This window comes from Oncorhynchus gorbuscha, linkage group LG09 (genome assembly GCF_021184085.1).
Source record: "Oncorhynchus gorbuscha isolate QuinsamMale2020 ecotype Even-year linkage group LG09, OgorEven_v1.0, whole genome shotgun sequence".
Lineage (NCBI taxonomy): Eukaryota > Metazoa > Chordata > Actinopteri > Salmoniformes > Salmonidae > Oncorhynchus > Oncorhynchus gorbuscha.
In genome coordinates, this window is record NC_060181.1 from 86,480,193 (window position 1) to 86,504,694 (window position 24,502).

The window sequence follows — 24,502 nt, forward strand, 5'->3', positions numbered from 1 at the left end:
ATGAACTCAGTCATCCAGCAACTTTACATGATCCCTCCCATCCGCGACGGAATCCTGGCCATCGAGGGCACCGGCACCGACGTGGACGATGACATGTCCGGCGACGAGAAGCAGGAGAGCGAGGTAACAAGGAACTGGTTTGGTCATAGGATTGATGTTTTAATTGTTGGTTGGTTGATCCATGTTTCGTCTGCTTCATTTAAAAAAACTGCAGTTGATACTGTCAGGCATTCATAGGTTAATCATAATCTGAAATCAACTCCTTAGCTGAAACACTTTCATGGCACTGGATATGTGGGGTGTTTTCATTTACACACTATGTGTGGTTTGAAATGTTTTTCCCCATTGTGTCCTAATGAACAGGACCCAGCTTAACTCTGTGTCCCTCGGCCCCCTACAGAGTAACGCAGACCCGCGGGATGAGGTGTTTAGCTATAACCACCAGTTTGACGACAAGCCGTCGCTCAGTAAGTCGGAGGACAGGAAGGAGTACAACATTGGGGTGCTGCGCCACCTACAGGTCATCTTTGGTCACCTGGCCTCCTCCAGACTGCAGTACTACGTACCCCGGGGCTTCTGGAAACAGTTCAGGTCAGTGGAGACTGGAGGGGAGCAATTGATTTACCTGGTTTGGGAGGAAAATGATGGGTCAAATATGTACCACTATGTTAAATACAATCAAATAAATGACCTACGCTGGATTTAGTTTGCCCTGTACAATGGAACTAATGGTTTAGTCCCAAAAGTGCTACTCTCCACCTTTCTCTCATCTCCCGTCCCTCTCTCCCACCATCTCTTCTAACCTCACCCACTTAACTTCACCCCCTCCCCTCTTATAGGTTATGGGGTGAGCCGGTGAACCTGCGAGAGCAGCACGATGCCCTGGAGTTCTTCAACTCCCTAGTGGACAGTCTGGACGAGGCTCTGAAGGCCCTGGGTCACCCGGCCATGCTTAGCAAGGTGCTGGGGGGATCCTTCGCCGACCAGAAGATCTGCCAGGGGTGCCCACATAGGTAACACACAAACCGCGCCTTAGGAAAATATCAGTTATAGTCATAATCTTAACCATTAGAGGGGATTATGTGAAACTGACTTGAGATCAGGTATAGGGGCAGCATGAACTAATCCTTATTGTTAGCGAACCTCAGGATAATTGATTTGAAAATGTAAATTTCTGTACAGAGGGAGATTGTTTGTTGTGGTTTAATTGGAGCTGGGCGATATGACATAACATTTGATATCTCGATTTGGGCGATTCACGATTAACAGTTGAAGTCGTAAGTTTACATACAATTAGGTTGGAATCGTTAACTCGTTTTTCAACCACAACAAATGTCTTGTTAACAAACTATAGTTTTGGCAAGTCGGTTAGGACATCTACTTTATGCACGACACAAGTCATTTTTCCAACAATTGTTTGGGGTGGCAGGGTAGCCTAGTGGTTAGAGTGTTGGACTAGTAACCGAAAGGTTGCAAGTTCGAATCCCCGAGCTGACAAGATCTGTCGTTCTGCCCCTGAACAGGCAGTAAACCCACTGTTCCTAGGCCATCATTGAAAATAAGAATTTGTTCTTAACTGACTTGCCTAGTAAAATAAAGGTTAAAAAAAAAAACTGACAGATTATTTCACTTATAATTCACTGTATCATAATTCCAGTGGGATTAAGTTGACTGTGCCTCTAAACAGCTTGGAAAATTCCAGAAACGGGTGTCATGGCTTTAGATGCTTCTGATTCTGGCTAATTGACATCATTTGAGTCAATTGGAGGTGTACCTGTGGATGTATTTCAAAGTGCCTCTTTGCTTAACAAAAAATTGTAGACCTCCACAAGTCTGGTTCATCCTTGGGAACAATTTCCAAATGCCTGAAGGTACCACGTTCATCTGTACAAACACCATTAGACCACGCAGCCGTCATATCGCTCAGGAAGGAGACGCGCTCTGTCTCTCAGAGATGAACGTATTTTGGTGAGAAAAGTGCAAATCAATCCCAGAACAACAGCAAAGGACCTAGTGAAGAGGGTGCAATACTATTTTTGGGGGTGCAATAATCACTGATCTGACTCGCAAGTCTATGATAATGCACTTTTTTGTTACAAATTTATCTAGAACCATGCATAATGCACATTCACTTATAATAACTAACTTCTTGTAGCAGGTATTAGGCTATAGAAAATTAACACCGGTCTCATCAACAATCTCTCAAGCCCACGTTCTGGTGATTAGCCAGCTAATCTTTAAGTTTAGCCAACTTGGCTCTATTTGCATGACAAGGTTGAACAGTTGAGTTGTTATGAACATGCCCTTCTGTCTGTCTCCAACTGTTTGAAAGGCATGTTGGCCTGGCCACTTGGTTCAGAGTTTTAAATCAAGTGGCCTACCTTATTTCTCAGAATGAGAACGAGTTGCCAATTCCTTATGTAATTGTGTTTTATACTTATTGCACATTCATAAAACACAAACTAGACCGTTTTTTCTAAAATGCTGCTAGCGACAAACTGAACATTCATTTTCCAGATTCAATGTTCATTTGTACTCTCGTTTAAGTAGTGTCTACTCTGCGTGCATTTTGAGTAGTTGAGACATAAAAAGGGTATGGTTAGACAAGTTAAAAATAATGTCTCAATGTGTTCTGGTGTCCATATGACCAATTCTGTTGGACCAAACCTCAAATGCAAATAGCGAGTGGAAACCGCTTGTCAGAACAAACCGCTTGTCAGTTGTCGTGAGAGGCAGGGGAGGGGCTTGGTGTGTGTGTGTATAAACCATAGAAAAGAGGCAAACTGAAATCTGTCCAAAATCAAGCCAATGCGTTTCTATGGGTTTATTTTGGACCTAAGCTTGTCGACCTGCCTTCACGCCTTTGGGACAACAACTCAGTGTTAGTGTAGAGATTTGCATCTTGTCATTTATACAGATCTCTGGTGTAAATGGGAAGGTGCAGACAGCACAGAGGAGCGAAGGAGACGAGACCAAAAATACAACATGAGAACAAGCGGACATAAACGCTCATAAAAATACAAAATAACAACCTTGATTCTTGCGATACAGGCATTTGGAATATCGTGCAAAAACATATATTAGAACTAATCAAATGAATTTGATATATCGCCCAGCCCTAGGTTTAATGAGGCTGCTACAGTGTTGGTGATAACTTATGTGGATACTGTGTGTCTGTGCGTGCGCGTGTCTGTGCATGTGTGCGTGCTCCAGATATGAGTGTGAGGAGTCGTTCACCACTCTGAATGTAGACATCAGGAACCACCAGAACCTGTTGGACTCTATGGAGCAGTATGTCAAGGGAGACTTGCTGGAGGGAGCCAACGCATACCACTGTGAGAAGTGCAACAAGAAGGTGAGACAACTCACCTTGGCCTGATCAGTCAGCGACTTGAATGCTGATGTCTGTCTGAGCCGGAGATGGCTGACGTAACTGGGGTAGTCCTGCTCTGAAGCACACAGCTGTTTGATTGTTTAACTGTGGTAGGTCCACTGTGTAGTCTATTTCTGAACCACTCCAAATAATATATTCTAATCACATCTTTTTCCAACCAGCTACAGTGCATTCGGAAAGTATTCAGACCCCTTGACTTTTCCACATTTGGTTATGTTACAGCCTTATTCTAAAATGGATTAAATCGTTTTTTTCCCCTGTTATCAAACTAAACACTGCCCCATAATGACAAAGTGAAAGAATTGATTTTTAGAAAGTTTTGTAAATGTATTAAAAATATAAAAAAACTGATCACAATTACGTAAGTATTCAGACCCTTTACTCAGTACTTTGTTGAAGCACCTTTGGCAGTGATTATATTCTCATGTCTTCTTGGGTATGACGCTACAAGTTTGGCACACCTGTATTTGGAGAGTTTCTCACATTCTTCTCTGCAGATCCTCTCAAGCTCTGTCAGGCCGGATGGGGAGTGTCGCTGCACAGCTATTTTCAGGTCTCTAGAGATGTTAAATTCCTTGCTCTGGCTTGGCAATTCAAGGACGTTCATAGTCTTGTCCCGAAGCCACTCCTGCGTTGTCTTGGCCCCAGTCTGAGGTCCTGAGAGCTCTGGAGCAGGTTTTCATCAAGTATCTCTCTGTACTTTGCTCTGTTCAGTTCATGGTCTCCGAGTCCCTGCCGCTGAAAAATATCCCCACAGCATGATGCTTCCACCAACATGCTTCACCGTAGGGATGGTGCCAGGTTACCTCCAGACGTGACGTTTGGCATTCAGGCCAACGAGTTCAGTCTTGGTTTCATCAGACCAGAGAATCTTGTTTCTCATTGTCTGAAAGTCCTTTAGGTGCCTTTTGGCAAATGCCAAGAGAGGCTGTCATGTGCCTTTTTACTGAGGAATGGCTTCAGTCTGGCCATTCTACCATAAGGCCTGATTGGTGGAGTGCTGCATAGATGGGAGAACCTTCCAGAAGGACAACCATCTCCACAGAGGAACTCTGGAGCTCTCGATGACCATCATTGCTCAGTTTGGCTGGGCGGCTAGCTCTAGGAATATTCTTGGTGCTTCCAAACTTCTTTCATTTAAAAATGATGGAGGCCACTGTGTTCTTGGGGACCTTCAATGTGGCAGACATGTTTTGGTACCCTTCTCCACATCTGTCTCTCGACACAATTCCTTCGACCTCATGGTTTGGTTTTTGCTCTGACCTGCCCTGTCAACGGTGGGACCGTTATATAGACAGGTGTGTGCCTTCCAAATCATGTCCAATCAATTGATTTTACTAAAAGGTGGACTCCAATCACATTGTAGAATCATCTCAAGGATGCTCAATGGAAATGGGATGCATTTGAGCTCTTTGTGGAGTCTTCTAGCAAAGGGTTTGAATACTTATGTAAGTAAGGTATTTCTGTTTTTTATTTTGAATACATTTGCAGAACTTTTCTCCAAAAAATTGCTTTCTCATTATGGGGTGTTGTGTGTAGATTGAGTATACATTTTTTTTAATCCATTTTAGAATAAGGCCATAACGTAACAAGATGTGGGAAAAGATCAAGGGTCCTGATTACTTTCCGAATGCACTGTACTTTCCTGTAGGATTTCACGGGTAGTAGCAGGAACGTGTTGGTCCCCCCCCCCCCTCCCTATAGGTAGAAGACTAGTAGCAGTAACAGGTTGGCCCCCCCCACACAGGTAGAAGACTAGTAGCAGTAACAGGTTGGTCCTCTTCCCCCCTATAGGTAGAAGACTAGTAGCAGTAACAGGTTGGTCCTCTTCCCCCCTATAGGTAGAAGACTAGTAGCAGTAACAGGTTGGTCCTCTTCCCCCCCTATAGGTAGAAGACTAGTAGCAGTAACAGGTTGGTCCCCCCCCCCTATAGGTAGAAGACTAGTAGCAGTAACAGGTTGGTCCTCCTCCCCCTATAGGTAGAAGACTAGTAGCAGTAACAGGTTGGTCCTCTTCCCCCTATAGGTAGAAGACTAGTAGCCGTAACAGGTTGGTCCTCCCCCCCCTATAGGTAGAAGACTAGTAGCAGTAACAGGTTGGTCCTCCTCCCCCCTATAGGTAGAAGACTAGTAGCAGTAACAGGTTGGTCCTCTTCCCCCCTATAGGTAGAAGACTAGTAGCAGTAACAGGTTGGTCCTCTCTCCCCCCTCCCCCTATAGGTAGAAGACTTGTAGCAGTAACAGGTTGGTCCTCTTCCCCTCCTCCCTCCAGGTGGACACAGTGAAGCGTCTGCTGATCAAGAAGCTTCCTCCAGTGCTGGCCATCCAGCTGAAGAGGTTTGACTACGACTGGGAGAGGGAGTGTGCCATAAAGTTCAACGACTACTTTGAGTTCCCCAGGGAGCTGGACATGGAGCCCTACACTGTAGCCGGGGTGGCCAAGCTGGAGGGGGACGACGTCAACCCAGAGAACCAGGTTAAGGATGGCATGATGTTCACACAGATTATTACATTATAGGGTGTAAAAATTAATACATTTTCATGTGTTCATAATGGCATAGTGGTCGTTCTCATTTCAAATATCTGAAATGTTTGATTTAAATGGATGGGACCACATTTAAACTGTCCCTTTTTAAATGAACCAATTGTGGTTCACTGGAACATCAATTATTGCGCTAAATACAGATATGGCAATACACTGAATTAGCGCTTTACTAAACTGATCATCCGTTTGGTGTCCTGCCACCAGGTGATCCAGCAGAACGAGCCCTCTGATCCAGAGCCCCCGGGCAGCTCCAAGTACCGCCTGGTGGGGGTGCTGGTCCACTCAGGCCAGGCCAGCGGCGGACACTACTACTCCTACATCACGCAGAGGAACGTGGGCGTGGCCGACGGCGAGCGGAACCGCTGGTACAAGTTTGACGACGGCGACGTTACTGAGTGCAAGATGGACGACGAGGAGGAGATGAAGAACCAGTGCTTCGGAGGGGAGTACATGGGCGAGGTGTTTGACCACATGATGAAGAGAATGTCCTACCGGCGCCAGAAACGCTGGTGGAATGCCTACATCCTCTTCTACGAACGCATGGACTCATTGGACAAGGACAGTGAGCTGGTCAAGTACATTCAGGAGCTGACCATCTCGTCCTCGTCCAACAACAAGCCGTCGCACCAGGTCAAGATGCCCAACGTGATTGAGTGCAGCGTGCGCAAGCAGAACGTGCAGTTCATGCACAACCGTATGCAATACAGCCTGGAGTATTTCCAGTTTGTTAAGAAACTTCTGACCTGTAACAGTGTCTATTTAAACCCTCCGCCAGGTACGTGGAACAGACACACTGGCTTCAGTATACCTTCTAGAGCTCTATTTAAGGCAGGTGCTGTTGATGCTACACTGAGGTTCTGTTTGTCTCCTTTGTTCCCTCTTGTTTTGGCCCTTGCTGGTCATTGCTCTACGTGGACATTTTTCCACTGTAGAGCCATTCTATTGTGTACAACCCAAGAAGAGACATAGCTTTCACAGTGATCTGCTTTTGTAATTTGTGCACTGTGAAAGTCCCTGCCTCACTCCTTAGTATAGCTAACTCTCAGCCATGTTACAGTAGCCCCAGTAGTACCATAAAAATAACTTTTATCACTGTAATAACGATAGAAGACTTTTGCCATGTTTTAATAGCTGATATTTTAATTCCTTTCAATATTTAATCAAATAAATATCTACCTTTTCAATCTTACCACTGGTAACATGCATACAGATTCACCACTCTCTTGGAGAGTTGCATAGAGAGGGAGAGTATAGGATGGCAGAGCTGAACATTACATTGGCTGACGGTAAACTGCGGCAATTTCCTCTGACTTATGAAGTTAATATGAGCCAATGCATTATTAATGCAACCAGCCAGCCAGGCCACAGTATACGTCTATCTATCCATCTGGCTGGCTGGCAAATTAACTAACTACTGCAGGGTTAAAAGTGTAAAAGCACTTGGTTGGGATGAAATGCTTCAGCTCATCAATTATGTATGTATGTGGTGCTGGTTTCTTTTTGGTGTCTTGTGTGCGAACGGGCAACTCTTATCGTTAATGTCTCCAATTTCAGCCTGTTATTAAGGAGTAAGCAGCAGACGTGGTCATAGGGCTCTATTTAAACAGTGAGATTTTAGGATTCTGCTCTAGTGAGTGACTCACACATTAACTCTGAAATTGAAATAACTCCCTATGTGAAGATCAAGAATAGGCTAGTATCTTGAAGATCAAAAATAGGCTAGTCTCTTGAAGATCAAGAATAGGCTAGTCTCTTGAAGATCAAGAATAGGCTAGTCTCTTGAAGATCAAGAATAGGCTAGTCTCTTGAAGATCAAGAATAGGCTAGTCTCTTGAAGATCAAGAATAGGCTAGTCTCTTGAAGATCAAGAATAGGCTAGTCTCTTGAAGATCAAGAATAGGCTAGTCTCTTGAAGATCAAGAATAGGCTAGTCTCTTGAAGATCAAGAATAGGCTAGTCTCTTGAAGATCAAGAATAGGCTAGTCTCTTGAAGATCAAGAATAGGCTAGTCTCTTGAAGATCAAGAATAGGCTAGTCTCTGGCGCTCCAGGTTTCTTCATAATCATTTGCATCCACTGAGGAAACCTTCATTTTCGTTTAAAAAAATTATTACCAATGTTTTTATTGAAACGTTCCAGTAGGGAAGTCTGACGTTAAGTTGTGACTGAAGTCTGAACCGATGTTTTATGTTGTGTGGTTGTATCAGGACAAGACCATCTACTGCCCGATGCAGAGGAGATGGCTATGATTAGTGTTCAGCTGGCTGCTAGGTTCCTCTTCAGCACTGGTTTCCACACCAAGAAAGTAGTGAGGGGGGCCGCCAGTGACTGGTGAGTTCTGTCCATCTGTCTGACCTTTCAACCTTGACCTGTGTTCATATATGGAGTGGAGTGAATCATCTTTCTGTTTTCTTATTCTCTTTGTTTTCCTCCTCTCACAACTGTCTGCATCTATCCCCGTCTCTACAGTCTCTCTCTTTCTCTCCACTCTACCTTCCATCATTCTCTCTCCATCTGAATCTCTCACCCCTGTCCTTAATCCACGGTGTATATCTGTTTCTTTCTCCATCTCCAGGTATGATGCGCTGTGCGTCCTGCTGAGACACAGTAAGAATGTACGCTACTGGTTTGCACAAAACATCCTGTTTGCCTACGCCAACCGCTTCTCCGAGTACCTGCTGGAGTGCCCCAGCGCTGAGGTCCGGGGCGCGTTCGCCAAACTCATCGTCTTCATCGCACACTTCTCCCTTCAAGACGGACCCTGCCCCCCGCCCACAGCATCCCCTGCCAGCGCCTCCACCCAATCACAGGTGAATGACTGTTTCTCCTGGGCCTAAAAAACTAAATGGTGAATGACTGGTTCTCCTGGTCCTAAAACAGAAACTGCCGATCAGGGAGGTGTTTAGTATGCATGAAACGGGAGAAATGTTTTGAAACCGAGCAGCTACTTCCTGGAATTGTCTTGTCTTATTTTCGGCTTCAGTTTTCAAGTGTTTCCCCTGTTTCATGTATACTGAGAATGACCCATACAAAGCACTTTTACTCTGGCCTTGTAGAGTATGTGTTAAACTTCTCTGTCTGTCTGTCTGGGTCAGGCGTGTGATAACCTGCGTCTCAGTGACCACCTGTTGAGGGCTGTGTTGAACCTCCTCAGGAGAGAGGTGTCAGAGCATGGCCGACACCTGCAGCAGTACTTCAACCTCTTCGTCATGTATGCCAACCTAGGTAAGGAAAACATTCCTGTCATGCACACCTACTCTGACAACTCCTTGATTAATGGGTAGAGAGTGTATGGCTCCCTGGCTATTCCTTCCACTTTAGTGGGAAGCAATGGACAGACACATTTCTCTTCATGCCTCAATTTCCCCTCCCTCCCTCCCTCTCTCACCCTCTCTCCTTCCCTTCTCCAGGGCTGGCAGAGAAGACTCAGTTGTTGAAGCTGAGTGTCCCAGCTACCTTCATGCTGGTGGCTCTAGACGAGGGACCCGGTCCTCCCATCAAGTACCAGTATGCAGAGCTGGGGAAACTCTACACCGTGGTCTCCCAGCTGGTGCGCTGCTGTGATGTGGCCGCACGCATGCAGTCATCCATCAATGGTGCGTTCACACAGATGTCAGAGGTGGTGACCTCTGTCCGTTAACCCTGAGAACCAAAGACAAACCATTATCAGCTGGGTTGTATTCTTTGTATGCAATTGAGAAAAGGCCTTAATCTCTTTCTCTCTCTCTCCCAGGTAACCCCCCTCTCCCTAACCCGTACGGCGATGCCAACCAGACCACCCCGGTGATGCCTGTGCAGCAGCTGGTGGGAGAGATCCTTTTTGTTAGGACCAGCTACGTGAAGAAGATCATCGAGGACTGCAGCAACTCAGAGGAGACAGTCAAGCTGCTGCGCTTCAGCTGCTGGGAAAATCCCCAGTTCTCCTCTACTGTGCTATCAGAGCTGCTCTGGCAGGTAAGGGTTAAAACTGCTGAATCACACACACATGCTCACACACTTCATTATTTGCTCACACACACATAATATGCACATTTATACTGACTCTAAACACACACTCATCATATACACTGCTGCTACACTGTTTATCATGTCCTGATGCCGAGTCACCTTACACCTATACATATCTACCTCTATCGATCCAGTATCCCTACACGTTGTCAATATGGTACTGGAACTGACTGACCCTGTATATACACTGAACAAAAATATAAACGCAACATGTAAAGTGTTGGTCCCATGTTTCATGAGCTGAAATAAAAATGTTCCATACGTACAAAAAGCTTATTTCTCTCAAATTTTGTGCATAGATTTGTTTACATCCCTGTTAGTGAGCATTTCTCTTTTGCCAAGATAAACCATCCACCTGACATGTGTGGCATATCAAGAAGTTCATTTAAACAGCATGATCATTACACAGGTGCACCTTGTGCAGGTGACAATAAAAGACCACTTTAAAATGTGCAGTTTTGTCACACAATACAATGCCACAGATGTCTCAAGTATTGAGGGAACATGCAATTGGCATACTGACTGAAGGAATGTCCATCAGAGCTGTTACCAGAGATTGAGTGTTCGTTTCTCTACCATGTTACCACCAATGTCATTTTAGAAAATTTGGCAGTACCTCCAACCGGCCTCACAAACACAGATCACGTGTAATCACCCCAGCCCAGGACCATCACATCCGGCTTCTTCACACGCGGGATTGTCTGAGACCAGCCACCTGGACAGCTGATGAAACAGAATCATTTCTGCACAAACTGTCAAACTTCTCGGGGAAGCTCATCTGTGTGCTCGTCGTTCTCACCAGGGTCTTGACCTGACTGCAGTTTGGCGTCGTAACCAACTTCAGTGGGAAAATGCTCACCTCTGGCACGCTGAAGAAGTGTACTCTTCACGGACTAATCCTGGTTTCAACTGTACCAGGCAGATGGCAGACGACGTGTATGATGTCATGTGGGCGAGTGGTGTGCTGATGTCAACAATGTGGACACAGTGCCCCATGGTGGAGTTATTGTATGGGCAGGCAAAGCTACAGACGAAGAACACAATTGCACTTTTATCGATGGCAATTGGAATACAAAGACACCGTGACAAGATATTTTTGGGTTGGAGCCAAAACTCTCAACTTTGGACTCCAGACCTAAGGACAGATTTCCACCGGTCTAATGTTCATTGCTCGTGTTTCTTGGCCCAAGCAAGTCTCTTCTTCTTATTTGTGTCCTTTAGTGGTGGTTTCTTTGCAGCAATTCGACCATGAAGGCCTGATTCACACAGGCTCCTCTGAACAGTTGATGTTGCCATGTGTCTGTTACTTGAACTCTGTGAAGCATTTATTTGGGATTACATTTCTGAGGCTGGTAACTCTTATGAACTTATCCTCTGCAGCAGAGGTAACGTTAACTCTAGGTCTTCCTTTACTGTGGCGGTCCTCATAAGAGCCAGTTTTATCACAGCGCTTGATGTTTTTTTTGCGACTGCACTTGAAGAAATTGATTGACCTTCATGTCTTAAAGTAATGATGGGCTGTCGTTTCTCTTTGCTTATTTGAGCTGTTCTTGCCATAATGTGGGTCATCTTCTGTATATCACCCCTACCTTGTCATAACACAGCTTATTGGCTCAAAAACCCTGGAGTGAGTAGGTGTGTCCAAACTTTTGACTAGTACTGTGTGTATATATAAACATACCCCCAGTAATCGTCAACGTACTCAATTGAGTTGCTATGGCAGGTAATAACCACCCTAGGCCCATATAACCCAGTGGGCAGCCAACACCACTAGAAAACACGACATCTCAGAAGCCGTTGGTCTCGTCCTCTACCTCCCAAGTGGTGTTTTTCATATTTCTGTGTGTTAGATCTTATTGATAATGTGTGTTTTGTTATCCACCAGGTGGCGTACTCCTACACCTACGAGCTGAGGCCTTACCTGGACCTGCTGCTGCAGATCCTGCTCATCGAGGACTCCTGGCAGACACACAGGTAACGTCAAACTCAGGACATTATCACGTCTTTGGTCTGGGAAAGATCACACACTGGATGCAGGGTTTTGTCCCAACCTAGTTTCAACACATCTGATTTTAACTCATCAGACATGAAGTAACTTCTTCAGGTTCTTCAGACACACACTGTAGCCTTCTAGGAATAGGAATATGGCCGGTTTCACTGGTTGGTGTTTCCTCTCTGGCTAATTTTCTATTTTGCGAGCCAACATCATCCCTGTTCTATCTGACCTCCCTCTCTCCCTGTGTGTCTGTGTAGGATTCACAACGTGTTGAAGGGTATACCAGACGACAGGGACGGCCTGTTTGACACCATTCAGCGCTCCAAGAACCACTACCAGAAACGGGCCTACCAGTGTATCAAGTGCATGGTGGCCCTGTTCAGCAGCTGCTCTGTGGCCTACCAGATCCTACAGGTACAACAGAGACAACACTATGCACTAGACCACATGTCAAACTCAAGTCCAATCCGGCTCACGAGCTGATTTAAATCTGGCCCGCCGGGGGTTTGAGTATATAAAAAAAAAAATGAATCGCCATTTGAGGATTCTTAATTGCAATGCAAGGAAAAAGTCATTCATAAGCACTCTTACAAATTGTGTCTCTGTCTCTCTTTGTCTGTAGAGTAACGGGGACCTGAAGCGTAAGTGGACCTGGGCGGTGGAGTGGCTGGGGGATGAGCTGGAGAGGAGACCCTACACAGGGAACCCCCAGTACACCTACAACAACTGGTCTCCACCCGTCCAGAGCAACGAGACCTCCAACGGGTACTTCCTGGAGCGCTCGCACTCTGCACGTATGACCCTGGCCAAGGCCTGCGAACTTTGCCCCGAGGAGGTAACACTCGCACCAAATGCGTGCGCGCGCACACACACACAGGCACTATACGACACACACACATACAACCAAAAGGTCATATCTAACATGGATGCATGACTTAAATGGTGGTAGTTGAAGTAGTGATAGTCTCAGATAATGTATTTTGGGAAAGATGCACCATTCTGACCTTGGTGGTTTTTCCTACAGAGTCAAGGTAATGTGGAAACAATGTCGAGGAAAAAGAAACGCACACCTATTTAGGCGAGGTGCTGGCTAGCGGAGTGGAAAACGTGAATATAAAGGAGAGCCGCACACTCTTAAGAGCTCAGATGCAAAAATGTAATGTCCAACGTTTCGACAGGCAAGCTGTCTTCATCAGGGTATATGTGAAAACAAGGAACTTGCCTGCAATACTAAACTCAGCAAAAAATGAAACTTCCTCCCACTGTCAACTGCGTTTTATTTTCAGCAAACTTAACATGTGTAAATATTTGTATGAACATAACAAGATTCAACAACAGACATAAACTGAACATGTGACTAACAGAAATTGAATAATGTGTAATAATGTCCCTGAACAAAGGGGGGTCAAAAAATAATAGTCAGTATCTGTTGTGGTCACCCACTGCATTAAGTCTCCTCTTCATGGACTGCACCAGATTTACCAGTTCTTGTTGTGAGATGTTATCCCACTCTTCCAACAAGGCACCTGCAAGTTCCCGGACATTTCTTGGGAGAATGGCCCGAGCCCTCACCCTCCGATCCAACAGGTCCCAGACATGCTCAATGGAATTGAGATCCGGGCTTTTCGCTGGCCATGGCAGAACACTGACATTCCTGTCTTGCAGATAATCACACACAGAATGAGTAGTATGGCTGGTGGCATTGTCAGGAAGGGTACCACATGAAGGAGGAGGATGTCTTCCCTGTAATGCACAGCGTTGAGATTGCCTGCAATGACAACAAGCTCAGTCCGATGGTGCTGTGACACACCGCCCCAGACCATGACGGACCCTCCACCTCCAAATCGATCCCGCTCCAGAGTGTAGGCCTCGGTGTAACGCTCATTCCTTCGACGATAAACGTGAATCCAACCATCACCCCTGGTGAGACAAAACCGCGACTCGTCAGTGAAGAGCACTTTTAGCCAGTTCTGTCTGGTCCAGCAACGATGGGGTTGTGCCCATAGGCGGCTTTGTTGCCGGTGAGGACCTGCCTTACAACAGGCCTACAAGCCCTCAGTCCAGCCTCTCTCAGCCTATTGCGGACAGTCTGAGCACTGATGGAGGGATTGTGCATTCCAGGTGAAACTCAGGCAGTTGTTTTCACTCCTCTGGCGTGTCAAGTTCTAGGCGTTAAGTGTTGTAATCATACTATCAAATATCCTGGAACTGAATGCTTTCAAAGCTCAAGTCCAGATTTTCAAGCCAACTCTAAAGTTATTTTAGAAAGCGGTTACCTGCTGGAATATGATATCTTAGTTATTTTTTGAAAATCTTCCGAATTTGTGTTTATTTCTATAGGTAGGGGCTTTTTGAGTTTTTGCGAATGTTATTTCCAGCTTACACACCTCGTAGTGTACACAAACTTTAAACTAACATGTTGATATGTATTATTATTTCACTTTTTCCTCTAGATTCCTTTGTTTGTGTTCGTCTCCTTTGCAGAAGCTCAGTGTACATTACAATTTTTAGCCTTATTAATCCTTACCATGAATGGCGATTATGATATATGCTAACGTTACTTAAACAAAGAAACTGAAGAAATCCACCTGAAAACATAGTTTATTCCCATAGAGCGGCCCACAATTGGCCCAGCGTCGTCCTGGTTAGGGGTTGGCCAGTGTAGGCCGTCATTGTACATAAGAATTTGTTCTTAATTGACTTGCCTAGTTAAATGAAAGGTTAACTATTGACCCTTGTATATGTTATGCAATGATATCAATTATGCCATTTCAAACTAGTGTCATTTAACGAAGCCCGGTGAGGCCATGTCTGAAGAAGAAGCTGCCATGCGGAAATCGTCCTCGCCACAGCAGCTTTTGCCAGGGGACGGGACAGGACCACAGCAACACACTGTAAGCCCCTGGCACCCTCTTCCACTCTGTCCCCTCTCTAGGTGTTCCATACAGGGCGATGTTAGTGGTGTCTGTTCACTAGCACATTGACACAGGGAGAATAGCCTGGGCAGTAGTACCAACACACACACAGACAGACAGTCTGGAGCATAGGAGCTGGACAATAACAGATAGCAGTGACAGGATGGTCATATGTCCGCTCGGCTGTTTGCGTTCTGCTCCCTAAAGTGATTTTGTGATAACAGTTGACGAGTTTTACTCGTCATGGTCTTTGGGAATATAGCCCGCTGAAGACTCATCCTTTCTCTGTATCCAGTGACTGACAAAGCAGCCAACTCCAGGTTCCTACTTGGCAGCAGATATAGAACTGAGGGGATTCTAGAATAGACAATTTAAGATCCCTATGATGTTCCATAATATAGAGTCAACCCCACCAAAATCCAACATGTCAATATTAACGTTGCACCATCGACAAAAATTGCCATAAATCCAACTGAACCGCAAACCGCGAGCAAACATTTCCTCTTTTCATTAGCCGTGTCCCATTGGTTACCTAAAGCAGCACTGACTTCCTGGCTTCCCTTTAGTTCAGTTGGTCCTTAACCTAACCCTGTTTATCCAATTAAAACTGTTTGTTCCACCTCCCCAAAGCAAACTCAAACTATGGTGACAGAACTGATCTGATGATGAAGTGCTAGTGTTATGTGTAGTGTACTTACTGGTGTGTTCAAGTGTTGAGACTAGGTTGGTACATAGGAGAAACCTGTGGTTTATGTCAGCCATTTAAATCGCATGTGTTCATAATATATTTCTAGACAAGAGGAATACCTGTGTGAGAATGCTGTTCATCAACTACAGCTCAGCATTTAACACCATAGTACCCTCCAAACTCCAAACCCTGGGTCTCGACCCCGCCCTGTGCAACTGGGTACTGGACTTACTGACCGTCCGCCCCCAGGTGGTGAGGGTAGGTAACAACATCTCCACTGCTGATCCTCAACACTGTGGCCCCACAAGGTTTACATTTACATTTAGTCATTTCCGCTCTTATCCCGACTTTACAACCCACGACTGCGTGGCCATGCACGCCTCCAACTCAATCAAGTTTGCAGACGACACTACAGTGGTAGGCTTGATTACCAATAACTACGAGACAGCCTACAGAGAGGAGGTGACGGCCCTCGGAGTGGGGTGTCAGGAAAATAACCTCACACTCAACGTCAACAAAACAAAGGAGATGATCGTGGACTTCAGAAAACAGCAGAGGGAGCACCCCCCTATCCACATCGACGGGACAGTAGTGGAGAGGGTAGTAAGTTTTAAGTTCCTCTGCATACACATCACGGACAAACTGAAATGGTCCACCCACACAGATGGCGTGGTGAAGAAGGCGCAGCAGCGCCTCTTCAACCTCAGGAGGCTGAAGAAATTTGGCTTGTCACCAAAAGCACTCACAAACTTTTACAGATGCACAATCGAGAGCATCCTGTCGGCAACATCTCCGCCCACAACCGTAAGGCTCTCCAGAGGGTAGTGAGGTCGGCACAACGCATCACCGGGGGGGGGCAAACAAGCTGCCCTCCAGGACACCTACACCACCCAATGTTACAGGAAGGCCATAAAGATCATCAAGGACATCAACCACCCGAGCCACTGCCTGTTCACCCTGCTATCATCCAGAAAGCGAGGTCAGTACAGGTGCATTAAAGCAGGGACCGAGAGAATGAAAAACAACTTCTATCTCAAGGCCATCAGACTGTTAAACAGCCACCACTAACATTGAGTGGCTGCTGCCAACAAATCAAATTTATTTATATAGCCCTTCGTACATCAGCTGATATCTCAAAGTGCTGTACAGAAACCCAGCCTAAAACCCCAAACAGCAAGCAATGCAGGTGTAGAAGCATGGTGGCTAGGAAAAACTCCCTAGAAAGGCCAAAACCTAGGAAGAAACCTAGAGGAACCAGGCTATGTGGGGTGGCCAGTCCTCTTCTGGCTGTGCCGGGTGGAGATTATAACAGAACATGGCCAAGATGTTCAAATGTTCATAAATGACCAGCATGGTCGAATAATAATAAGGTAGAACAGTTGAAACTGGAGCAGCAGCACAGTCAGGTGGACTGGGGACAGCAAGGAGTCATCATGTCAGGTCGTCCTGGGGCTCAGGTCCTCCGAGAGAGAGAAAGAAAGAGAGCATATGTGGGGTGGCCAGTCCTCTTCTGGCTGTGCTGGGTGGAGATTATAACAGAACATGGCCAAGATGTTCAAATGTTCATAAATGACCAGCATGGTCAAATAATAGTAAGGCAGAACAGTTGAAACTGGAGCAGCAGCATGGCCAGGTGGACTGGGGACAGCAAGGAGTCATCATGTCAGGTAGTCCTGGGGCATGGTCCTAGGGCTCAGGTCCTCCGAGAGAGAGCAAGAAAGAAGGAGAGAATTAGAGAACGCACACTTAGATTCACACAGGACACCGAATAGGACAGGAGAAGTACTCCAGATATAACAAACTGAACCTAGCCCCCCGAGACAAACTACTGCAGCATACATACTGGAGGCTGAGACGGGAGGGGTCAGGAGACACTGTGGCCCCATCCGAGGACACCCCCCGGACAGGGCCAAACAGGAAGGATATAACCCCACCCACTTTGCCAAAGCACAGCCCCCACACCACTAGAGGGATATCTTCAACCGCCAACATACTGACTCAACTCCAGCCACTTTAATATTGGAAAACTTGATGTAAAAAAAATGTAGCACTAGCCACTTTAAACAATGCCACTTAATATAATGTTTACATACCCTACATTACTCATCTCATATGTATACACTGTACTCTATACCATCTACTGCATCTGGCCTATGCCGTTCTGTACCATCACTCATTCATATATCTTTATGTACATATTCTTCATCCCTTTACACTTGTGTGTGTGTATAAGGTAGTAGTTTTGGAATTGTTAGTTAGATTACTCGTTGGTTATTACTGCATTGTCGGAACTAGAAGCACAAGTATTTCGCTACACTCGCATTAACATCTGCTAACCATGTGTATGTGACAAATAAAATTTGATTTGAACACTACAGCATACAATGACATCCTAGACGATTCTGCAATTCCAACTTTGTGGCAACAGTTTGGGGAAGGCCTTTTTCTGTTTCAGCATGACCCTGTGCACAAAGCGAGGTCCATACAGAAATGGTTTTTCAATGTGGAAGAAATTGACTGGTTTTCACAGAGCCCTGACCTCACCCTCATCGAACACCTTTGGGATGAATTGGAACACTGACTGCGGGCCTAATCGCCCAACATCAGTGCCCGACCTCACTAATGCTCTTTGAGAGTGGAGGCTGTTCTAGCAGCAAAGGGGGGGACCAACTCCATATTAATGCCCGTGATTTTGGAATGAGACGTTTGACGAGCAGGTGTCCATTGTCCATACTTTTGTTCATGTAGTGTATATGGAAACATGATCTCAGTAGAGCATGTCTCCCACCATGCTGTGGAGAATAATACCCACTCACATAATAGTCTATTTTATATTTAACCCTCCCTCAGTTGATATTACAACATCCAAGGCCGTCACCTACACAGCGTGTCACTCTCTTCCATCTCATTCAGTTAAAATGGGCTAATGTTCATATTATGCTATTAGGCCAGTAGGTTTGAGTTGTGTATGAATGTAAGGTGGGAAAAAATGCATTGGGAATGAAAATGGTGCTAATCCTGGACTTCATTACCCAGGAGCCCGATGACCAGGAAGCCTCTGAAGATCAGGACACCTCTCCTCCAGAGGACACCTCCCTCTACCCACACTCATCTCCTGGGACGACCACACAGTTTCAGCAGGTACACAGACACTATACTGTGACTGTTTACTATCCTTGTAAACGGAGGCTTCTAAACTAATGAATGGCCAAAATTTTGTCAGAAGTTCCATTGCACATCAGTAGTTCCACTAAAAACCTGATTTTGTTTTCTCATTCCCCCACAGAACAACCATCCCCACGGACAGCCATACACAGGCCCCGCTGCCCAGCTCATGAACAACCCTCAGCACCCTGGCCCTGCCCCTTCTACCCCAGGCCCTGACCCCGGCCCAAGAGCACAAGAGAACTGGGAGAGCACTGAGGAGGTCCCCTCCACATCCACGGCCCCTACCTCACCTAAGGAGTAACACCAGCACTCCCCTCTGCTGTACCTCCAGCCTCCTGCTCTCTTTCCTCTCCCCTCCAGGTGACTGACCAAGCTCCTGATCGGGACTTTCTCTCTCTTTGGGGTCTCCAGGGCAGGGCCAGGCTTCACAGCTCCTTTCCAGGCCCCCTCAAGTCTCTCATGCTACTGTGCTGCCTGCCTGGTGGGATGCTCTCCCCTGGGTTCTGCATACTGGAGCCTGGGGCTGTCGACTGCAGAGGGGATAGTGTTGTAATGAACATAGAAAACCCAGGCTTGACGATGCTGACACACTTGTCAACATGACGAAAAGTTGTACATAGTGTGTTTGTTTTGACTGTTAAAATAACCCCCCCGTCAGGTTTGCTGTTCGGAGAGAGATCTTGCGAGAAACAAAAATAACAAAAAAAAGCAACACTTAAGAGAAAAAAATGTATTTTTGTTTTATCACCCTCAGCAGTGATATTTGGTCTGCCATCGGATGGTTATCAGTCATTCACCTTTAGGAGGACACATTGTTATTATTAGTAAGCTCCTTGGCAACCTCTTGACCGATGCCAAATCAACTGACGAGCTGGGGTTGGTTTTAGTGAGACATGGAATGGTTGGGTTAACTTTTACGGTGTTTTGGTTGATGTGAAAAAATGGTGATGCAACATTGTTCTGGAACTCGTTGGCTTTTTTGTTTTGGGGGGGGTAATTGATCTTTTCGGAAGTTCTAGTTAATATGCTGTAATGTTTAGCATGGCTTCTCACCCGAATAGCATAGCTCAAGGGAAGATATGTGATAACATCTGTCCTTCATCCAGAGGTCAATTCCTTATGGCTTTTATTTTCTCATCTTCCCCTTGTACATTCAGGGTGGTATTTTGAACCAATACAAAGTGGTTTTTCAATTGCACATTGTAATCCAACTAAACATTCGCCAGTCCATTTTTGGTGGGATAGGGTGCTTAGTATTCATCTATAGGAATTTTGAGAAAGAAAAACACCATGTATGAAACCCGATTTCTCTGCAGTCTCTTTGGTAGAGGCTGGTCCACTCTGGGGCCGCAGCGTCAGACTTCTCTCCTTGGAGAAGGGGCACACTGTATCGGCTGATTAGTCATGTTGCAACATGGGCTAAGTAATTCTTTAGGATTTAAAAAGGTATACGTCAGTAAAACTATTTAATTGCTAACTTGAATGTGTGTATTTTGGGGATTTGTCTAAAATACCAAATATTCTGCCCACCATAACTTTGCTCTTATTTTATAGAATTTATTTTGTATTTCACACAAAGAATAGAATTTGATTTATAAACATGTTGTCAGTGTCTTATTTTTAAAGGTATCGACTGTACAGAGTTCGGCACCATGGTTTTTGCCATGGTGTGACGTTGAATTCTAGAGCGACAGTCGCAATGCGAGCTTTCACTGAGGTTTTTTTGTGCACAGAAATATAGAAGCACTGCGCCCTTAGCAAATAAAGACATTTTTACCAAGTCGGTTACATGAATACAATATTCCATGTACATTTACTTTCTGGATTCTCATGTAGGCTACTGCTTGCAATAGACTTGGCCTTGAAGCTACCCACAATTACAGACCAATTATCATCCTGATTCCATCGGTATATTTCAGTGATTCCCATTTAACTGTAGGTTTGCATATTCAGGCTCCCCTACTGAATAACCTTAACCTGTAACCAGCCAAATTGTTTGGGTGATGAGGCCCAACTTAATGTAAAAAAAAAAAAAAAATGCAGTCTGCTCCAACCTAATTTCACCAGTTAGCAAGTCCTCTAGGTTCCAACTCCACTGGAACACTAGCCTAACAAATGGAGTCAACACAGGTTAGCTTCATTGGAACATATTTTATTGTCAAGACATCTAATTCTCCTTCTCCGAGACGGTCTTTGTTCCACGCAGTCTGCCTGTACGACGGGCAGCAATGAGACCGACCTTGCGACCAGCAGGTGCGTCCCTCCTGATAGTTGAGGGTTTTCCAATATGCTGGTGGTTACCCCCACCGAAGGGATGCTCAACAGGCTAGAGGGGGGAAAAGGGAAGAAAGTCAGCAGAGCTGTTCTAATAACGAATCCTACACCCCAATATGAAAAATGTAAAACAGCATTTAAAGTAGTTGGGGCTTAGCCATGGTAAATCACAAGCCTCAGCTTTTCACCAAACCAGGTGTGGCAACTACCACTTTAAGTTAACATCTCTGCTAAACGTTGAGTTTGCTTATTTACTAACTAGTTATCTGGCTATGTGATGAGAATTACCTAGATCAAGAGCATGGCTGTTTGTCAATCCGCTCCCTTAGCATTGGCTGTTACATGTACTTGTTAGCATTGCAAACCTGATTAGAGGCAGTGTTCAGTGCCAGTATTACTCAATATCAGGATTGCACAAGGTCGGTATGACAACCTGGATAACACCCAAGCCTAGTAGGGCCATCTACAAACATGAGGTACATCGGGTGCAAAGAAAGACACCATCTCTGGAAGAGTGCTTGAAGTACAACTTCAAGATCCAAATTTAACCTTCAGTTTTCCATAAACATGCAGAAGACATGTCCACTTACGTTCATGGCCACACCACGGACACGTGGCCATGAGTTCCTCTTGGCCTTGTACTTGTGGTAGGCACGACCGGCCTTCAGGATGGGCTTGTCAATACGTCCACCTCCAGCAACCACACCTGATGACGAGAGAACGATTACTCTGGTGGACAGGATTACCTAACCAGCCATGTCACAACTGGTAGGATCCATATTCTGAATGGCAGTAAATACTTTTTGGTTTTCCTGTTCTCTGGCAAAACGGTCTAATCACATCAAAATACATGTGCACAGTGCAGCACATTTCATCAAGACGGGGTTAATTGGACCCTTATGAGCAAGTGGCAGTGTCCGAATATCTGTACTTTTCTAAAAAGGCATTTTGGGTAGCAAAGAAAGTTTGACTTTATTTAACCAGGCAAGTCAGTTAAGAACAAATTCTTATTTTCAATGACTGCCTAGGAACAGTGCAACCCTAACCCAGCCAGAATCAGAAGCATCTAAAGCCATGACACCCGTTTCTGGAATTTTCCAAGCTGTTTAGAGGCACAGTCAACTTAATCCCACTGGAATTATGATACAGTGAATTATAAGTGAAATAATCTGTTAGTTTTTTTTTTAACCTTTATTTTACTAGGCAAGTCAGTTAAGAACAAATTCTTATTTTCAATGACGGCCTAGGAACAGTGGGTTTACTGCCTGTTCAGGGGCAGAACGACAGATTTGTAACTTGTCAGCTCGGGGGTTTTAACTTGCAACCTTCCGGTTACTAGTCCAACGCTCTAACCACTAGGCTACCCTGCCGCCCCAGGGAAATTAAGTATACTTTAAATGCCAGGATGAACTTCTCATTCCAGCTTCTCTAGTAGAATTCACTGCACTCTGAGACCAACACGTTTAACAGCTGACAGGATGTACCAAAATTAACAATTCAGTAGAATGAGCCTAGTATGCTGATATACTGTGCAAAACGCATCCACCTCACCATTAATTAGAAAACATTGAAACCTTCAGCTAACCAATATACGCAAAGCAAAAAAATCTCACGTTCTTACCAACAACTGCTCTGTTTGCGGAGGCGATGACCTTCTTTGAGCCAGAGGGCAGCTTGACCCTGGACTTCTTGGTGTCTGGGTTGTGGGAGATGACCGTGGCGTAGTTCCCAGACGCCCTGGCTAGCTTGCCCCTGTCACCAGGCTTCTCCTCCAGACAGCAGATGATGGTTCCCTCAGGCATGGTGCCCACGGGCAAGACATTACCGATGTTCAGTTGAGCTGAGAGAGATAATTGTTATAAGATAGTCATTCAGCAATAAATGTTGAATTTTATGGCAAATGATTTGTTTAAACATTCAATTTGGCCTTACTGCAATTCACCTATTTACAATGAAAAATTGTTCACCTATAGAGAAGATCAGGAAATTATTTTTATTTTAGGCTCTGAACTGGTACCAGGCTACCTTTAGACAAGATGTGACAGTCCTAGAGTATAACATACATTTGTGAGTACCTTTGAGGGGTCATATTAATATGTAGCCTAAACCGTCTGGACGCTACAGGCAATACAGACTTCAGACAGGTCCCGTGACGCTTATGGGGGTCGACGTAGCCAAACCATTAAGACGCTACAGATGTTTTCAAGATCATGGTCTGACAAACACTGCTGAGGTATTCTAGATAGTTCTAAAACATTGCCTAGATGAGGTGACAAACTAAGCAGACTACAGGTAATCAACCCCATGTCCAGTTCCATTCCTCACCTTTCTTGCCACAGTAGATGAACTGGCCGGTGTGGATGCCCTCTGCAGCAATAAACAGCTCCGTCCTCTTCTTGAATCGGTAGGGGTCACGGAAAGCCACCTTGGCCAGGGGAGCGCCACGGCCTGGGTCATGGATGATATCCTGAGGGAGACAACGGTCAAGTCAGGTCCAAAGCAAATAGTTTTAAACAAAACTTCTTAAAACAATGAATGGCAAACTCAACTTGAGACGTTGTAGAAAACTGTATATTTCAGCAGCATAAAAAAAATTGCTATTGTGAGAACATTACCTTCACAATTCCCTTGATGTAACCATGACGTTCAGCAAAGTCAATGTGTCTGAGTTTAGCAGCACCTTTTCTGTGCTTCACGTGGGCTTTGAACACAGAGCCAGCACCTTTCCTCTGTCCCCTGATAACACGGCCCATTGTGACTGGAAACACAATTTGAGAATTCAGTTACAGCCCGGATCAAAGTATACGGAGTTCAAGACAGACCCCGACAAAATTTAATCAAATCTTATTAGTTACATGCAACAGGTGTAGGTACGTGTTTCATTGTAAGCTCTACAAGCCTCTAACCAACAATGCAGTTTTAAAAAAATACGAATTAATCAAATAAAGTAATTTAAAAAACAGTAGTAAATTAACAATAGTGATACATGGGGTACCGGTAGAGTAAATGTGAGGGGGGCCGGTTAGTCGAGGTAATATGTACATGTAGGTAGAGTTAAAGGGACTATGCATAGATAATAACAGAGTAGCAGCGGTGTAAATTTCGCTAAATATACCTGCCATTGGCAGCTGACGTTTAGCTATATACCCAACGTTACCTAGCTAGCTGCCTAACCAACCATGATATCAAGTAAGGATCCTTCTCTGCATTAATGCGGAATTGTTAACTAACAAATTCATGTTAATGGACAATAGTTGCATGTAGTTGTAAAGTTGTCAGCCAATTAACGTTAGCTAGCCGACATGCAGATTGTCTTAGCATGCCAACGCTGGTTAGCTTAACGTTACCCATTAATGTTCAGTGTCGACTCACTACACTATGTAACCAGAAACTAACCATTAAAATAAATATTGGGTAAAAAAAAAAATACAAAAATATATACAACGATGGCTCTACGCTCGTGGACAATAAATACGGAACGTCTGAACAAATAACAACCAGAAAACCGGGTTACC

At 45.0% G+C, this 24,502-nt stretch overlaps 2 protein-coding genes across 5 annotated transcripts in view; one reads left to right on the forward strand and one right to left on the reverse strand.

Moving 5' to 3' along the window:
* LOC124044222 (probable ubiquitin carboxyl-terminal hydrolase FAF-X) overlaps positions 1-20,312 on the forward strand; it is a 76,072-nt gene extending 55,760 nt beyond the window's left edge. For all 4 annotated transcript variants that reach the window (XM_046363790.1, XM_046363789.1, XM_046363792.1 and 1 more), the window contains 17 exons: positions 1-123; positions 401-591; positions 840-1,013; positions 3,214-3,355; positions 5,667-5,870; positions 6,144-6,714; positions 8,146-8,269; positions 8,514-8,748; positions 9,034-9,163; positions 9,349-9,534; positions 9,672-9,892; positions 11,832-11,920; positions 12,200-12,356; positions 12,565-12,777; positions 14,723-14,836; positions 18,582-18,686; positions 18,832-20,312. The exon at positions 1-123 is cut by the window's left edge and continues 98 nt beyond it. In XM_046363790.1, the coding sequence (XP_046219746.1) occupies positions 1-123; positions 401-591; positions 840-1,013; positions 3,214-3,355; positions 5,667-5,870; positions 6,144-6,714; positions 8,146-8,269; positions 8,514-8,748; positions 9,034-9,163; positions 9,349-9,534; positions 9,672-9,892; positions 11,832-11,920; positions 12,200-12,356; positions 12,565-12,777; positions 14,723-14,836; positions 18,582-18,686; positions 18,832-19,014 (3,162 nt within the window). In that variant the 3' untranslated portion in view covers positions 19,015-20,312. The remainder of the gene's footprint in view (positions 124-400; positions 592-839; positions 1,014-3,213; positions 3,356-5,666; positions 5,871-6,143; positions 6,715-8,145; positions 8,270-8,513; positions 8,749-9,033; positions 9,164-9,348; positions 9,535-9,671; positions 9,893-11,831; positions 11,921-12,199; positions 12,357-12,564; positions 12,778-14,722; positions 14,837-18,581; positions 18,687-18,831) is intronic.
* Positions 20,313-20,849: 537 nt separating this feature from the next.
* LOC124044223 (60S ribosomal protein L8-like) lies at positions 20,850-23,776 on the reverse strand. Its single transcript, XM_046363794.1, has 5 exons — positions 23,603-23,776; positions 23,313-23,454; positions 22,609-22,827; positions 21,578-21,693; positions 20,850-21,039 (listed from the first exon to the last, which is right to left on the reverse strand). Exons 1-5 carry the CDS (start codon positions 23,738-23,740, stop codon positions 20,881-20,883), a joined length of 774 nt encoding a protein of 257 aa, XP_046219750.1. The 5' UTR covers positions 23,741-23,776; the 3' UTR covers positions 20,850-20,880.
* Between the last annotated feature and the right edge of the window lie 726 nt (positions 23,777-24,502).

Coding starts and splice junctions, on each gene's coding strand:
- LOC124044223 (XM_046363794.1), bottom strand. CDS start 23,740: ATGGGCCGTGTTATCAGGGGACAGAGGAAAGGTGCTGGCTCTGTGTTC. Junction 22,828..23,312: donor CATCTACTGTGGCAAGAAAG/GTGAGGAATGGA, acceptor TATCTCTCTCAG/CTCAACTGAACATCGGTAAT. Junction 21,040..21,577: donor TCCGTGGTGTGGCCATGAAC/GTAAGTGGACAT, acceptor TCCCCCCTCTAG/CCTGTTGAGCATCCCTTCGG.